The 18,565-nt window shown below is 35.4% G+C and overlaps 1 protein-coding gene across 4 annotated transcripts in view; it reads right to left on the bottom strand.

The window, feature by feature from the left end:
• Positions 1-4,143: 4,143 nt before the first annotated feature.
• LOC148277223 (monocarboxylate transporter 12-like) overlaps positions 4,144-18,565 on the bottom strand; it is a 130,475-nt gene continuing 116,053 nt past the window's right edge. For all 4 annotated transcript variants that reach the window (XM_088233177.1, XM_088233180.1, XM_088233178.1 and 1 more), the window contains 3 exons: positions 10,906-13,059; positions 6,528-6,810; positions 4,144-4,436 (listed from right to left, as the gene is read on the bottom strand). In XM_088233177.1, the coding sequence (XP_088089303.1) occupies positions 4,198-4,436; positions 6,528-6,810; positions 10,906-12,903 (2,520 nt within the window). In that variant the 5' untranslated portion in view covers positions 12,904-13,059 and the 3' untranslated portion in view covers positions 4,144-4,197. The remainder of the gene's footprint in view (positions 4,437-6,527; positions 6,811-10,905; positions 13,060-18,565) is intronic.

Below are 18,565 nucleotides of genomic sequence, written 5' to 3' on the forward strand. Positions count from 1 at the left end.
TGTTGGCAAGCAGACTGCTTACTTCCGTCATTTGAACCAAATAATTCTACATCAGATTTTCCAAATGGTTCTCTAAATAAAACACCAATTCAGTCTTAAAATAAATTAATATTTTTAGATTTCAAAATTACATATTCTTTATTCATACACAGATAGATAAGTAAAATATTGACAAATAATATTTGATAATAAAATAAAGAGGTGTGCACACATCCACAAGATCACAGATAATACAATCTCCCTCAATCACAATATTAACAGTTTTCTCTTGGCAATGCAATATTATTTACAATCCTCACAACACTTGTACCGGGGCGCACCGATATGGTGTCCAAATTACTAGTCTCGGTAAATAATAAATATTGTAAAACCATACAAATGAAGTTATTTTTCTTAGTGATGTGCAATGGGGTTGTTATCATGGTCTCAGGTCTTGCATTCATATTTTCGTTCCCCCTTACTGCCAACAATCATTACAATATATTATAACATCCCAAGAAAAGACACATCACTACTTTCCAAGTTTGTTAACTCACAAATAATATAGTTTATATATAAACACTTAACATTAACCAGAATTGTTATTGGAATTTACAAGTATATGAGGCACATGCATGGTCTATTATGATACTAATACTATAACTATAAATTGCTATAACTTAGTAACTGAATTGGATGTAAATTTTTCATTCAGTTTAAATATATTTGAGAATAATTCCATATTGCTTTCTTGCTCCTGTGATTCTTAATGTTTAGCAAAAATAATTAAATATCAACAGGTTGTACGTGACGGCACATTTCATCGAAAGATAGGTATGGACAAAATGTAATAACATATCTTCAGTATAATGTTAAGCCAAACAAGAAAGAATTTCTGTACTTATTATTAATAATAACAAAGTAGTCTAAATCTAATAAATCGTTTATAAGCACAATTTCTAATATATAGTACGGGTTATAATCCTATCTATAGTTTCATTGTTTGACGTTGTATACTGTTTCTAGTCATCTAATAGACACCGTATCATGCCGCTACAGGTATCTAAGGCAAATATAATTGAAAGTGGCAAGTATGTAAGACTTTCATCTTTTGACATTATTTCTACTTAAAATTGCATTTATAAATTCAGTGACATTTTTGAGGAATCTCTTAAAAATACAAACACAAAATGTAACAACTTTATATTCAAAGTTCAAAGAGAAATTTATTAAAATTCTATCTATATATATATATATATTCCAAATATGTTAACATTCTATGTATGTTAAATATTAATTTTACAGTAGTTAGACTCGTATTTTTGCACCTATACAAGAAGAATAATTTGATAAATCGCAAGACTACCTAGACTTAGATAACTTGAAGTTCCTACAACGATTGAGCAGTAGTCAATTTAAGGTTAAAATTTTGGATTTTTATATTAAAAGGCATGAATGCGTTTTTACTCTGTTATTTTATATTGTATTGCGTGTTTCAACCGACTCTAGAATTTGACATATTCATAGCAGGAATTCAAAATACAAGACTGTTACATCTAACTGCAAAAGTACGAAATATAATCATAAGACATTCTTCTTTTACCCGTACCATAAAATACAACCAGAATTCGGACCCTTTTAAGGCATCTTCATAGACCCCGCTTTTTACTCAACATTTTGTAGAAATTAGAGCTGAAATTTTAAATTTTATCAGACATTTAAAGATTTTATTTGAAAGTTTATAGCGAAGTTTCATATTATTTGTTTTGTTTCTATCTCAATGCTACAGAAAGGCAATATGAATTTTATTTTCACATTTCTCTTCAATGACAAACTGCTCCATACATTGTAATTTAAAAGCCGATTGAAGCAATAATATGAATTATCAATGAGGTAAAAATATTAAGCAAAGCCAAACATTACAAACTTCCTTACAAAATCTCTTAGTTTAAAAACTCCAAACCAAATGATGAAATCCATTTGGACCAAACCTCCAACTCCTGCAAGTCAATTTATTACATCCAACACTGTTTCACAAAACCGTAGTGATATTCTTTCCAGAACATGAAGAAAGATTGATCATTCAAAATATAGATTTTGGAGTGGTTGGGATTTACCTACTTAATATTATATGGTATTGCTGCTACAAACGGAAGCAGTCAACAATTTATTGAAATATCTATCTAAATATAATACTTATGTTATTCCAATACTGTAACATCAAAATATGGACTCTACAAAGAGCGCATTTGTATTGTACATTAAATGAAACACTACGGGACAAAATCTACATAGACAATACTTTGAAATATATAAAAAATAAGATACAAGAATTTATTATCGTACATCAACATGATCAAAATTGCAGAAAATATTTAAATTCTTAGATGCTATGGTAGGTATCATTAATTATGTAGATATACTACATGGTAACCAAATACAATAAACAAAATACAGTGGAACCTGCACATTCATCGCTAATCTGTTCCTAGGGGTCTAAATAATACAGATTATCGTCGGTGATACTGCAATACCGGATAATGTTTTTCCTTTTTGAAAATGTTTTTTTTTTTTTTTACATCTGAGCATGTTTTTCATTCTTACCTTTTAATTACTTTTACAAAAAAAATTTCTTCATTTTTAATATTATTTCCATTTTTAAATACTAACTACAAACATTTAATTACTTTTTTACTTTGATTTTAATTTTTAAACTACTTCCATTTATGTTTTTTTCCTTCTCTTTGTTGTACTTAAAAAAAAAAAATAGTTCATTGATAACCTTAGATATAATATAATATGGAAACTTCACTGGCCCATTAGAGTTAAACCTAACTGTGTAAAATATAAAACTATGTAACCGTACTGTATGTTTCCTAAATAAAAGAAAAAAACTATCAACTAAATTTTTTTGCAGGGGAACCTTAAAAGTGTTCTGTTAATATATTGCTTATGATTTTGATCAACCAAAAATACAGCAAGTGTATCAGAAAAACTATCATTATTCAGAGTAAAAACGGCAATAATTTGAAACTAAAGACTCTTAGTCCCTATAACAAATTGATTGCGTAAAACATTTTTAAAAAACTAGTTTACGCGGCATTGTAGCATCACCGAATGACGACGTATGACGGATATAGAAACAATTTTTCCCATAAAAAATAACTGAAATTCGAATTTGAAAATAGATATACATAGTGATAGAAGTGGAAGAAAAGGAAGGTAAGTGTTAAGAACAAGAGTTGCTATCAATTAAAGCAAAACAGTCAACAGTAATTACAATTCTGACCATGGGGTTGCAGCACAAGTGATGGCGGCGGTGGAAGTGACGGAATGGAATATGGAAAATACTAATCAATATGGGGGAAAACGATTGTCATTCAAATGTGACGACTATAAAATATTACAGAGTTGATGAATATTGAGGTTTCACTGTATTCAAATAATAACATTTTTAAACATTAGACAGAACCTACATTAAGTAGATAAGTTGACATGACAAGTAGTATATAAACCGTCATAAATTATTTACATAATTAATTTGTATATAAATGAAAAAAGTGTAATCATAAAATCAATGATTTAGTGAAAAAGGTTAAAATGTATTTTTAAAATATTACATAATTCCTGGTAAAATTCCCTAAACATGCATGTTAATTGTTCGTATTAACAACTTCTAATAAAATATATTGACAAAAACAGTGTTGAGTCAACACAAAGCCAATCAGAAACGTTCTTACGTATTCTTGGCACCTAAATCATTACCACAAATAAAAGTTGATCATTATATACAATGATAACTCAATGGCTAAACTAAAATGATATACTGTGCAAAATGACAATCTACTTATTATCACAATGTTAGCTTTAGAATCGAATTTAAATTGTTTTTTAATCTACAAATACACCTACTTGTGTATTTCCGAGTACGAACTACAAAAGGTCAATGTTGCCCTTTTAGCAACTGTCTATCATTACAATACATATTATAAACCAAAGACATTAGTTTCATTCAAATCTAACTTGAGAAACTACTCTAAACAAATAAAAATCAGAACTACAAATGAATTTTTTTGCTGATTGTAACTTCTTTTTGGTTACACCGTGATATTCTATTTGACTGCTATTTTTAAGTGACACAATGTTAAATATTTTCTTTAAAAATTTTCTGTTCTTTTCTTTGATAGTACATGTGTTTTTCTGCAAGCTCCCTATCGTTCAGACAAATATTCGATTATTCTTTTCGTTTTTACAAATACCATTGGCAGTCACCATTCCAGTATTTTCCTCTATACTGGATGTGGAAGCCGAGGCCGTCTCTCTCCTGCGCAGAGCTCGGTACTTTCTTAACCTTTTGTTGATGGGAAGAACGAGGAGAAGCAATCCGGAAAAGAAGATGAAGAAGCCGGCGAGATAGAACGACAGCTCGTATGTACCAGTGAGGTCGTATAACCACCCTAGAAATACAAAACACGTTATTTAATCAACAATATTTTGAATGATATGCAACATCGCTTCGCTCTTCTTAGGAGAGAGAGAGAACACTTTCCATTCCTCGACATAGCACATCATTTTTCAGCTATTCCGTTTCCGTCCAAGCTGCTAGACTTTGGAATGAGCTACCTCTTCATATAAAAAATGCACCTTCTCTAGCCACTTTCAAGAAACACCTGAAACATTATTATATATCCCCAGAATCCTGAACTCCCCGACTTTTACTGCTTTTTTTTTATTTTTCTTAAATATGTATTTTTATTCCTTTTATTCTTTCCTTGGTTCTTCTTTCTCTCTCCTTCTAAACACACTATCTGATCCCACATTCCTCATCATTTAACATGTATAACATAATTTACTTTTTTTATTTTATTGAAGTTAATATGTGCAAGCCTTATCTCCCAATTAAAATACGGCGATTATTTTTAATTAATTAGATTTTTTTTTAAATTTATGTATCTTTTTAATTGATGTTGTTTTTAGTACAAAATTTTGACCGATATCTTCTTTTTGACCAATCTGTTTTTTGGTTGGCTGGAAGATATTGCTTTTAGCAATAAGTCCGCCAGAGTACTTATTCTTCGTATTTTAAGTTTTAAATAAATAAAAAATATATACATTTATGGAGAACATTTTTGAGAAGGCCCTTAGTAAGTGAAATAATTCCGATGAAGGTTTTAACTCTTACTTCGCAAAAATCAACAAATATAAGAATTTCAGAAATGAGGAAATTCAAGCAGAATTACGAATGTTATACAGTGTGCAAAGTGATCGCTCTAAACAAACCATGACAGATCATAAGCCATAAGAAAAGAATGGCTATTATTTTTTATTAATTTATTTAATATATCACAATAATTAAGGTACATTTATTACAGTTTATTAGATATCATAAAAGTATAATATCAAGTTTTATTATTAATGCTGTTACTCTCCAAAAAAGAGAGAAAAGCTTTTGCGCTTGTAGGGACTTCCACTGATTTATTAATACGAGTGTAATAAATTGACCCGGGTTGTGGTACCGTGGGTAGTGTTGCGGACTCACGGGTCAGAGGTCCGAAGTTTAAACCCCGCTCTACTACAACTTAATTCCCATTTTCTAGTGAGTTATTTATTATCATTAACAAAAATTTTAATAATTAGGTAAATCATAAGAAAATAAATAATTTTTTTTCTTTAAAAAAAGTCCTTAATTTAATAAAAATATAAAACATTAACACTTTTTATTAGTCCTTTATACATTGTGTTTTGCAAGGTATTCCTTTAATCTTATTTTTTATTTATTTATTTTCTTAATTTCTTGCTATCAAAGTTTTTTTATGCCTAAATAAACATATCCCTTTCTTTTAATTTTTTAATGAGTTGGCGTTTATTTTATAGAACTTCATTTTATAATCTTAATATTAAAAGTAAACACCGATTTGAGTCTAAATTTGATTGACTTCAAAAAAAAGAAATGAAAAATTAGATTGTTTCACACCTTTTCGAATAAGGCGAAACAACGAGAAAGTTTAGTGCTATAGGAAATTGGTTATAAAAATGTTTTTTTACTCGCGGTGAAAAATTGTAGGAGCATTAAATTGAAGTTTCTTGAAAATGTATTAAAAAATAATAAAAACAAATTACTTTGAACAATGTCACTAATTCTTCCGAATCAACTAATGACAGAGTGTTGTGATAGATTTCCGGTTTATGGGAAGCCGATTTAAATCAGCAGAACTTACCGAAGAGAATTTGTGACATCACACGCGCAGTAATTCCAAAACGCAAAAAATCATGGCGCTGATAATACGATACATAAAATTATATTGGCGAAGAAATAAAAAATTTGAAAAAAATCTTGAATTTCCTCATTGTCAGATTTTTTATTAAAAAAAGAATTCGTAGACTCGAATCAGTTTTCAATCTTTGGATAAAGATCAAACCCCTTCTCTAAAATGTTCTCCAGATTGTTAGAATTGGTCCCACAATGAGTAATCAGAGCTTCAGGGAACACAATATAACTTCATGTTGTTCGTAAAAATATGTTGTTTTTTTTTTAATAATGCGGTTACCGGCCAAGGGCGGACCGACGAGGTTAGCCACCCCCTGCACGAGGAGCAGCAGCCCGTAGGCGCTGGTGAAGTTCTCCAGGGTGATGAGCTCCACAAGGATGATACTGGTGAGGGAGTAGTTGGCCGCGATGAACAGCCCGAAGGCTCCGGACGCTGCGCACAGAGCGTAGTACGACGTGAGCAGGGGCACCATGGCCGTCACCGCCCCGCACAGGACCATGCAGAAGGCGTACACGCACCCCGAATCCACAAAATCCCAGTCTCCGCACCACCCCAAAAATATCTGGAACATCAAACAATGGAATTAATATTTTCTTTCAACAATCATTTTTCATTTTCCGCACAGGGCATTGCTACAGTAAAAGCCCTCCCTCCACGTAACCGAAAACGTTTTTTTTCATTCAGTGGTCCAGAACAGCGTCTATTTATTATAATATTTAGTCGAATAATATAAACCTATAACTCCGCAAGCAACTTGGCAAGACATATGTACGAAGCATATTGATGTACGGCTGTGAGACATGGTGCCTTGCCGAAAGAGATAAAAAAAGACTAGAGGCCTTTGAGGGGTAATGCTACAGAAGAATATCAGGAATTTCCTGGAGACCACATCTCTAATGATGAGGTTCTTAGCGGAATCGAAGAAGGGAGGCACCTGATCAAAACCATTTCAGAGAGGCGAGTCCAATGGATCGGCCACTTTATACGCCATGAGGGTCCCCTGCATGACATAATAGAGGGAATGGCTGAGGGGACAAATTACAGAGGGTGCCCCCGACGCCGACGGGAGTATTTGGAGCAAGTGTGCGGGGATTTGAATTGCGCCTCATGTATTGAGCTGAAGAGGGCTGCAGAGAATAGAGACGAGTGGAGGATGAGATTTAGTACTTTGCTGGAAACCAAACCCCAGGATTTAGAATGCGAAGAATAATATTTAGAAACGTGTTATTTTGTCGGCCTTTATACCGCAAGGTGTAATGGTTAGCGCGTTTGCCTACCATGCAAGAAGTCTCGGGTTCGATTCCCGACATGGTTGATATAAAATATTTATTTAAGAGGGTGTTTTTACACTAGAATATTTCATAGTCCCTGGATTGGTACCTGAAGCGTAAGACTGATCATCTTACCTTCATCTAACAAAAATGATCAATATTCACTGCGATTGGTGTAGCAATGCAGTGCCCTACGCACCATTAGGTGCGGAAAGGGAATGATGATGATGATGCTGTTATTTTTTAGTTACACCCACTAAATCTAGTAACTTTTCAGTGAGACACATTTTTTTTAAAACTCACACATAAAATTAATTAACATTTACTATAAAAAGAGGTATTTTTACAGTAATTTTTTTTTTTAAGAAAAGTAATATTTTCGTTCTTATGATTTACCCAAATATTTAATTTTGAGGACCATTTTCAACGAGTTGTAAATAACTCAACTATTAGAAAAAATGGGAATCAAGTTGGGATAAAGTGGGATTCAAACCACGTACCTTTGAGCCGTGAGTCCAAGACACTAGCCACGGGACCACAACCCGAACTTTCTTCAAAATCGTCCATGTTATTGAGAGATTATTGAACAATCTTAGAATAACTCAATTTAAAGTTCGTTTTCCACAGTAATTAGTAATTCGGGGAACGACGGGAGCCCTTAGTTTTTAATGTAATCTGAGTTTGGGAAACTCTTTTTTTATATTCCGGATTAATAAAGTTTTACCGGCAGGACATTATTTGAAGACCGTGCGTCTTCCCATCAATTTCCCTCATACAAAAAAAAAAATTGCCAACAAACGAGCTACTCTTTAAAAATTTCAATTTAATAAACCGCGATTTTAATTTAAATTAACTCTACTGCTTTCGATGCCCCTTTTACTATAAGTTTGGCGAATTCTACGGTGGGGTTATGTCGGATATTATCATTCTTCGTCATGACCATATTGCAAACACGAATAGTGGCAGGAACTGTGTTTACTTGTTTTAAATTCAGTTACAAATATCTATTTCCACTATGGGGTTTTTTTTTTGCTCGATAACATCAATTTTTTCATCATCATTACTTTTCCACCCTTAATGGTGCATAGGGCACTGCATTGGTACACCAATCGCGGTGTATCTTGATTATTTTATTTGTTTTACATGAAAGTAATATGATCAATCTTACGCTAGTCCAGGGAGTATGAAATATCCTAGTGTAAAAACACCTTTTTAAATAAATATTTCATGTCAACCATGCCGGGAATCAAACCTGAGACCTCTTGCGCGGTAGGTAAACGTCAATCTAGATTATTATCATTATTTTTCCGACGCCCATAAGTCACCAAAAGACAATTTTCATAATCATGCGATTTACACCGCTTATTAAAAAGTTATTAAGTATTTCAATTTAATTAAGTCACGGTGAAAAGATTGCTAGTGGGCAGGTACTACTTTTGACAATTAGAGAAAGCATTGGAACGACAAATGTAGCATATCATCGCCTGTTGAGACAATGAAATATTGCAGTGAAAACTGCCTTTAAAACTAATATTTCACGCCACTACAGCCAGGAATCGAACCCGGGACCCCAACGACTCAATTTCCTATTTCGGGAGTTTTACCGAGCCATCGACTGGAAAACACTCGTCCAGGGTTCTGGTTCTATTTCACATACAGAACTGTATTCTTCGGCCGCCCGGACACAGAAATAACAACAATAATAATTTATCATTAAGTGTTACATTATTAGGGTGGCCATACGTCACGTTTTAGACTGGATAGTCCCGTTGTTATTTTAGGCTTTTAAAGGTGTCCCGTCAGTCTCTCGTGATAAATTATCAAAATAATTACATTAAAAGATTATGACAGAAATTTCTCTTTCAAATATTTTTGCGATCACGATTCGTAAATGTATAAGTTGTGTTCGTTTTTTTCTAAATTTAAAAATGAGCGCCAAAAGAGTAATAATAAAAAAATCTAATATCGTCATTTGAAAGAACATTTTCTGCTCTATAAGAAATTGAGTTCGCTTTTACGTTGTATGAGGGTATTAAAAGCAAACTTAGAAATCTCCACCAAAAACGGAAAATTAGTTATTGATGCCAAAATAAACTATACGTAAAAACCTACCTACCTACCTACCTAAATAATAGCGTAATTCAAAACCGTCTCTAAATCTTGCAAAAACAGATTTCAATTATACTACTTGACTTACTACTGTTGGAATGTTTTTTCCTTTGACAGATAATACATAATGGTAACATTTTTTTTATAATACAGAAATGAATTTAATGATGTATTTTACCAGTTTTGATGATTTCTAAAGTCTAGCTGACCACAAAACCTAAGATGTGCATTTTACCGAAAACAGGAAACAGAAAAAAATCTAATGTATGTTGTGTCATTATGTACTGAACATGTTATTTTATATTTATTATTAGGATTCTTAATTGAAAAGAATCACTTATCTAATTTATTATAATAACTTTAAAAATAATTTAATCACGTGTTAAAAGAATTTTGGTGATTTTTCACAGTCTGGCTGACCACTATATCTAAAATATGCATTTTGCAGACAACGGACAGATCTTAATGCTGCCCCATTCAAACTTTGAATGTACGGAGTGACATTCTGTAATAAAACATGTTTTTTCATTGCGGATATTTTAAATTAATGAGTTTAATTAAAAATACTTGCGGAATTATCCAATTTAATTTATTTAAGAGAACAAGATTTCTAGGGGCATTAATATTCCCACCGGCATCTATCCGTAAACTGTTTCAAGTGCTGTGGGTGTTTTCTGCAAATTGAGAAATGCCGTTTTGGTGATCAACACTATTTTCAGAAGGTGATTATTACAGTTTTTTGTATGAAAGCAAACTGGCTGTTTTTAGCAGAATATAGAATTGATCTTGCTGCACCCGATAACACCAATATCACATTTTTTCAAAATTGTGGACTGGATGCTTTTCCATAACTACGTTCAATTAGAAATCTCACAATTCTTTTTAAAAAATATCCCAGAATATCTCAAAATATTCAATGGAGATTTCTAAGTTTTCTTCTAAAACCCTCATATATGTTATTTTATTTCATTAAAAGCCTTCGACTGAGCATTTTCAAAACCTTCTGTTCGCGTTCAATCGAGATAATAAAGCCGCCAAAGCTGTTCGTGATATTTGTGCAGTATATGGTGAAGATGTAATGATTTATTATTGACGAATTTGTTGTAAAATGATTAAAGATAACAAATGATATTATTGATTAATTTGTTATCATTTTTTTGTTGCGTCCTCTTGTTCTCCTCGTTTGGAAAAAAAGAAAAATCATATGTTAATACCCAATTAAATATGGTGTTCTAAATAAACAAACAATTTTTAAAACATAGTATTAAAGATCTCACCTCTCCAACCATGTTGACAATGCCAATAACGGATATCAGGATGGATGCGTCTGTTTCACTGTAGCCCAACTCCACCGCATTGTCGGTGATGTACACATACGGAACATCGTACCAAGTATAAAGCAGGAAATTGGATATGGCGAATAGCAGGAACTTGGAATTTCCGAAATGATAAAAGTCCATCATGTCCACGACTAAATCCCAGAACTCCCACAGTCCAGCGTACCACTGTAGCTTCTCCTTCGCGATTGTAGTCATTGAATTTCGATAGATATTGGGGCAGGATGAGGCGCGGAGGCGGTAGCGATTAATGTTTAACATGGCTCCTCTGTAGGTCAGGGAGTGACGGTGTATCCTGAGGTCTTTCAGGTAGGCGGTCGGGGGGCGCGAGGGGGCGGGCGCCCGCGATAAACCGCTGGGGTGCTCCGATGCGGGAACGGGCACTCCCAGGGGACTAGTGCCCTGTCTAGATCCCGACTCGTTGAGCCGCCCGCTGTCGCTGAAACTTCGCGAAGCGATAAGCATGCTAGGGTAATTTTGCATCAGTACATTATAAACGTTCTTCCTGGACGCTAACAGTTCTAGGACTTCTACGGGGACATTTTCTCCGTTGTTGACATAGGTCGGTAAGTTGACCAGAGAACAGCACTGGCGCGTCACCGTCTGTCCTGGGGCGTCTCCAGCGCCCGCTCCTGCTCCCGCACTCGCCACAGCGGGCTGCCCCCCTGTGCCTACGGTGTTGGTGCTCTTACTGTCGGAGAACGAATCGGCGGAGGAGCCGTACCTCTTGAGACGCTTCTGTTCTCGAGATCGTTTTCTATCCTGCGCCTTCGCTTTCGCCATCACGGCCGTCCACGCTAAATCTCTCATAAGGGCCCCGCAAACAGAAATATTTAAAAATAGTCCGGCTAGAATAAGGGTTGTACCCCTCCACCCATATTCGTCGAGCATAATTTGAGTCAAAGGAGCGAAGATGAATGTCCCTATGCCGCTTCCGCAAACCGATAACCCGGTAGCGAGCGATCTTTTTTTCTCGAAATAGTAAGCAACAATGACTACGGCTGCTACGTAACAAAGGCTCAAGCCGAACCCAGATACGATACCAAATGTAAAAAATAAACTCTCCATGTTGGTCGTAAATGCCGAGGCGACGAATCCTAGACTCGCGAGTATGGATCCACAAATACACATCTTCCGACACCCGTACCTGTCGGTCAGGAAGCTGGCGATCGGTCCGGATAATAGTGGCATCGCCATAAAGAGACTTCCGATCCAAGCGGTTTTCGCCTTTCCTTCACCGAAGTATTCCAGAAAATGAACATACATTACTCCAAAACTAAAGGTTATGCCATCGGCAATAAGGTTAACCATGAATGTGGCGAACACGACCACCCAACCCCATCCGCCGTCCGGAGCCCTCGCCTCCGTGAGTCCGGCACAGTTGTCCTCCGAGCTGGAACTGCTGCCGGAGTCCTCGATACTGGAGCCGGGGCTGGTGGGAGACTCCCCGGGTCCAGCCCCGGTGGACACGGAACCATTCAGACACCCGCTGTTGAACTGCACATGTAGCACGGGGCGATCACCTTCCGTCGAGTCGGACTTGACGATTCCCCGACCCTTGGATCGAACGGAGTCGGATTTGAATAAGATCTTTCTATTGCCATTGCCGAAACTCCTTTCGGATGGAGTTTTCACGATACTTTTAGGAGGTCGAGACGCGACGTGCTCGTTCAGCAGAGCCGAATCTTCATCCGCGTCGGACTCTTTTATACTGCACATACGATTCGCATCCCCGTTGCAGGGAACAAGCGGCAGATGCAGGCGCGCGCGCCGTTCCTGCAGAGCCGCGCACCGAGGAGTCTCGGGGTCGTCCGCCGGGGGCGGGCAGGACGGCTCGCCGCTCACTGCCTCGCCCCCGCGGGCCCCACACTGAGCACTCGCACTAACACTGGTCGCACTAGCGTCCCTTTGCACAGCGGCCGGGGAAACGTGATCCATTCCGACAGGTCTCTGCGGAACTGCCTGCGCAGCGCGTGCAGCAGGCGCGGGGCGGGCGCGGGGCGGGGCGCGGGCGGCGCCCGGCGGGGCTCAGCGGACGAGCGGCGCTGCCTCCCGGCTGCTGCCATGCGCGCCACTACCCCACAACGCTCCAACCTGTAACAAGAGAAGCTGTTCTTAAACAACCGCATCAAATACTATCTCGTTGTTACTACGCTATCATAGATCTATACGACGCGACGCACGTCGGTCAAATAGAACCAGAAAGGCGCCATAATGTATAATCTTCCCGGGCACCTCTAAGGCGAAGCAAAAATACAAGTTATGGGTGCAATACGTACATACATCGACAGAGGTGCGAAGTCATGACCTTTATAATATCATGGGAGTTGAGAATTCGACAAATTGTAGTTTCTCGATCCGAGGGGTATTAAACATAATAAGGAATCAGCAACACGCAACCGAGATCCTCAACATGATGTTTTTCAAGGTCGAAATACTCATATTTCGTAAAAAGGAATGACCCTTGGACCTCTAGTAAGCATGAGTGGTAAAAAGTCATGGTCAAACATCAATCCATAACAAAATGTTCATTGAAAAATACATAGGTATCTAAAATTCAACGGTTATTTATCATCTCACGAGCGAATTGAGAACAAATTAGATTAATGAAAGAAGCCATTCCCAGAGTCAATTAATTAACGAGCATATCAAAGATGATTCATAATTTTCCTCATACTACTCGTACGGTCTTTAAGCAATAAATACAAAAAGCGAAAACTTAGTTTTTCGTGAAGAAAATATGAAAACGCGTGTAGACACGGTAAAATGTGTTATGCTCGCTTACTAGAAGCCAAGTTTAGCGTGACAAGAGGCCATCTACCCCTCTACCGAGGCCTGTGGAGAACAGAGCCACGGCAATGAACTCGAGCAACGTTTGCCAGGAAGTGTCCCATATTTTAACAGATGAACTTAAAACATTGTCGTTTTTCACAAACTGATTGCTAAAGATTTCTCAGAATACATTATCGTAACTTAGCAACATCTGTCAATGGGAAGAGTACTCTTCCGAAATGATTTGGAATCAAATTCACGAAAAACGACAAAAAACATCAGGCGACAAAGCGTATTTAAAACAGCTTAATTTTTCCCTAAAGATAATACGTTTGACAGTACCTTTTAAAATGAGTTTAATTTTTAACAGTCCTTTAAACAATATCAATAAACAATAATGGCTTCAATTGGTGATCGAAAAACGGAGAATGAAACTTCATATTAACGAACTAATAAGGTGACAAACATCTCCAAGGGGCAGAAAAAGTTCGCCAATATTAGATAAATCTACAGAAAAAATAAAAAAAGTGAAAAAATTCAAAGTACCTATTAAAATTAAAATCTAAAAGATGTAAATAAAATAAAAAAGAAAAAAAAGAAAAGGTTAACCTAAGAAAATAACAAAAATGTATTCAATAAGAGATAAAAAAATGTTTTACAAAAATAATAAATCAGTATAGGAACGATGTAATAACTTATATTTACATATAAGTTATGATGCCTAGTAGAGGGTGAAAGCGCTAATTGGTCAAAATAAATAAGTGGAAGTGTACCAAGTATTTTTTTAAATTAATAACTTTTATAAGTTATTACATCATTACAATGGAATTCCATCAAGAATTGTCAATGAATAATTTAAATGAAAAAAAAAACAATATGGGAACGTTCTGCCTACTAACCACTTTCGTAATAAAAACAAAATTTTATTTTATTATGACATGTTTTCAAGTCAAGTGGCAACATATTGAATATTTTTGAAATAATATAATCCAGCGTGCGTTGTCCATATTTATTTTTAAATTTTCGTACAACTAGGTCATCAACAGATGTAAATCTTGTTAGATAGCATTTTCTTTTTTTAAAGAACAGTTACTGTAAATCGGGCGGGGTTAGGACAAGGATGCACCAAGAGAGGATAAGTAGGGGAAGGGAGAATAAGGGGGGGAAGGGAGATGTACATATTTACCATTATAATGTCTACTAAGTTACATAATGCATTGATGTAGTCTATGTCTTTAAATTTTGTATTGTACACTGAAAAAGACCTACGAATTTATTTTAACATACGATGTTTTACCTATTGGTACATAAAACAGGTGGTGCCGTCTACAAATACTGACTGGAACATGTATTGTTAATAAACTAAGTAATTCTGCACAGTCAACTATTCCTGTCATAATTTTGTGAAGCAGTAGTTGGTCCGCACACTCTGCGGTATTGCAGAGAAGTGATAGAAGTGATATATTTTATAGAAGTGGTTACGAATAATTTACGACCGCAATGGATATTCGTTCGTATAGCATATCGAATCATCGGAGATACATTATGTATCCGTAGCAAGAACGCTAAATATTTATACATCACTAGTAAAATAAACATTTGCGGCAAACTCCATTTTCAAGCCCACTGGGAAATACAAAATAACGAAGCCGGCGGGGCGGGGGTGCGTGGAACATCATATTCGTGAAATGTTAATACTAAAACAAAGTGCACGCTACCGCGAGGGTAATGCAATCAAGTATTAAATAACTTAAAACCAAGTCAGCATAAAAAGGTTGTTTTTTTCCCCATTAATTTGGGCTTTGGGGAATGAGTTGTTGGTATTTCTCCTGGGGCGTGGCGTGGTACAGAAATTGTAATACAAAACTCCAAATACCACACTTATTACTAAATTACATAACGTTACATCACATTCATAACGTGATTTTTTGCTGGGAAGAAAATTTTTAAGAATTTTTAGTTTAACCTAATTTTAAAGTAAATGAAAATACTTGTTTCGTGAACCACTTTATTCGTTTACACAACCGACTAGTTTCGGCAACAACGCGTTGCCCTCTTGGGGCTTATTTAACAACTTAACAAAAATGAGATATATCAGGGGTGTACATGTGTACAAACCAACATGCCCAGATTGCAAAGATTTTTAAATAGGAAAAACATCGCTTACATTCAGCATTAGAATAAGAGAATACATGAAATGTCTCAGCAATAACCATTTTTTGGAATTTGCTGAGCATATTTTGACAAATAACCACTACTTTAATTTTGAAGATGGAATCGAAATATCAACAGTTGGACTGAAAAGTTCGTAGGCTAACATAGTAAAACATATTTTTTTGGTAAAATTCGATTTCATTATTCAAAATAGTTGCCTTCGAGGGCGATACAACGATTATAGTGGTCATACAATTTTTATAGTACGATTTCTCTTTAGCCTTAAAATAAGCCTCAGTTTCGGCGATTACCTCTTAATCAGTTTTGAATTTATTCCCGGCGTGCATTCTTTTGAGGTCTGCAAACAGGAAAAAGTCACTGGGGGATCTGAAGAACGCGGTGGATGGGTAAATTTTAGTAAAAGGGTGGAAAACAATAATAAAAAACAAAACAAACAACATTTAAACCAAACCTACAATCAACATTTATATAAGTAAAAGTATTCCCTCCACAAACCCGAAAACCGTTTTAAAGACCAATGGTCATCCTATATGTTTCGTTCATACTAAAAAAAAAACATTTTTTGACAAATATCGAGCAGCTTTATTTTCAATTCCAATTTCATAAACCACAATTTAATTTAATTTAATTGCTTTCATTGCCTCCTTCACTGTGAGATTGACAAATCGTATGGAGGGCGTTTGTGGGATATTGTCATCGTTCATCGTGATTAAATTGCAATTACAGAAACAGTAGCAAAAACTGTTTATTCACTTATTTAATCTAGTTTTTAAAATCCATAATCACTATTAGATTACTATCTTCATTATTTTGGAGGATTACCTGAATCTAAATCTTATTTACAATTATATAAGTGAATGACGACATATAAAAAATCGAAATTACAGTCGAGCAAAAAGCTAACATTTTGGCAACGAAATTCTAAAAAACGACGCAGTAGCTGAAGCTAAAGTAGAGATCAGATTGTGTCAGTAAATTTGTGGTTTTCACTGCCACAAAGCCTAGGGATGTCGATATTTTCCCCGAAAGTGCGAATTTCAGGATGTGCCAAATAAAATGGATAAAAACAGAGACCTAAAAAGGATATATTTGTAAAATGTATGCCTGCTTAGCTCCAGTTGCCGGGTGAACAGAAAACGGAGGCGCACAAAACATCAATTTACTAAATAACTACAAAAAAGAAAATGTTTTTTTTAACTTATTGAAAAACATTGAAATAAAAAACCATGCAACCGTTAAATGTCGCAAGCGCCACAGATACAATTTTTTTTTAAAAAAATCGGTGTATTGGTGGTAACCCGCAATCGTCTTGCAAAATGGTATAACCCAGAAATATAATTAGATTTTTCCTTAGAATTTCATGAAGCGGAATGTCACAAAATCATTAAATGTAGGTCTAAAATGAAATATTATGTTTCATTATATTATTAAATCACTATCTGAGAAAAAAAAATTGAGATGAATACGTATTTGACCGACGAAACGATACGCACCGGACGCGGACTAGGAAAGCGGTTGAGTAAGGCAGGGGTTGGGGTTTAAAAAATACCATGAGGAATGTTCCTAAAAAGTTTCGCGGTTTGACCCTGAAACGCCGAGTATGACAAAATAAATATATAGAGTATCAACTATCTACACAAACATCTAACACCAAATTGCGAGTTCAAAATGAATGAAACGTTTATTGTGTTTAAATACGGGGGATTATGTAAGTGAAGCAATTTTCAGATATTTAATTATAATGTAAGCTACTTCGCTAAAAGTAAGCGGTAAAATTATTTAAACGACGCGTCGCAGTGAGAAAATATCGACAAAATACTTAAAGCCAACAGAGATTTCGTTTAAATTAGACGAACAGTAATGAGAAAATATACATTTTATATCAACACATACAAATTGTTACGAAGTATTCCAGAGTTTCTCATTATTTATCCAACGAGGCATGTTTTCCGGAGCTTTAACAAGGTCCAGTTAAATTAAACATTGTATTTAGGAACGCGTCCATTATTTCAATAGTATTTAGAGCGAGATTCCATACTACGAGTATTACAATCATCATTATAACCTTTTCGCACCTATTGATTCATATATAAATCAAATTACACGGGTAAATAAAATGCAGCGTTTTTCAATCATCAGTCATACAGAAATATTGCAATTCTAAAATTAATATTTCACGTCCACCCTGCCAGGAATCGAATCAACCCGTGACTTCAAGAATGGTAGGCGAAGACGCCAACCGCTAATGAACGACCGAAGTTTCGGTTTCGGACAATAAAACGAGTTTCAGCCGCGGTTTCGGCAAAAAATTGGATTCAGTAGGTATTAAGTATTCCCATTACGATTGAAATGTAAACTGGACGATATGTTCTAGAAATGAATAATGCCAAAAACTCCCGCGTCGAGCCCCACATATCCTGCGATATGACGCATGAAAGTAATTATGGTCATATGTCAACTGTATCATCTCAAAGAAAAACAGCCCTTAAGAAATAATGTTCGAAATACTGTTTTCTAAATCGAAAATCTTTAAATAATTTGTGTAATCTGCAAGCTTACTCTAGGAGAAAAAAACCGCCACAGGTTTAAGATATTCAAAATATAGTACCTGTACATATTTGTACGAAGAAATAAGCTGGAATAATCTGCTTAT

Source organism: Micrasema longulum, unplaced genomic scaffold (genome assembly GCF_059751315.1).
Source record: "Micrasema longulum isolate JH-2025_06_02 unplaced genomic scaffold, ASM5975131v1 h1tg001067l, whole genome shotgun sequence".
In the NCBI taxonomy this organism is placed as follows: Eukaryota; Metazoa; Arthropoda; class Insecta; order Trichoptera; family Brachycentridae; genus Micrasema; species Micrasema longulum.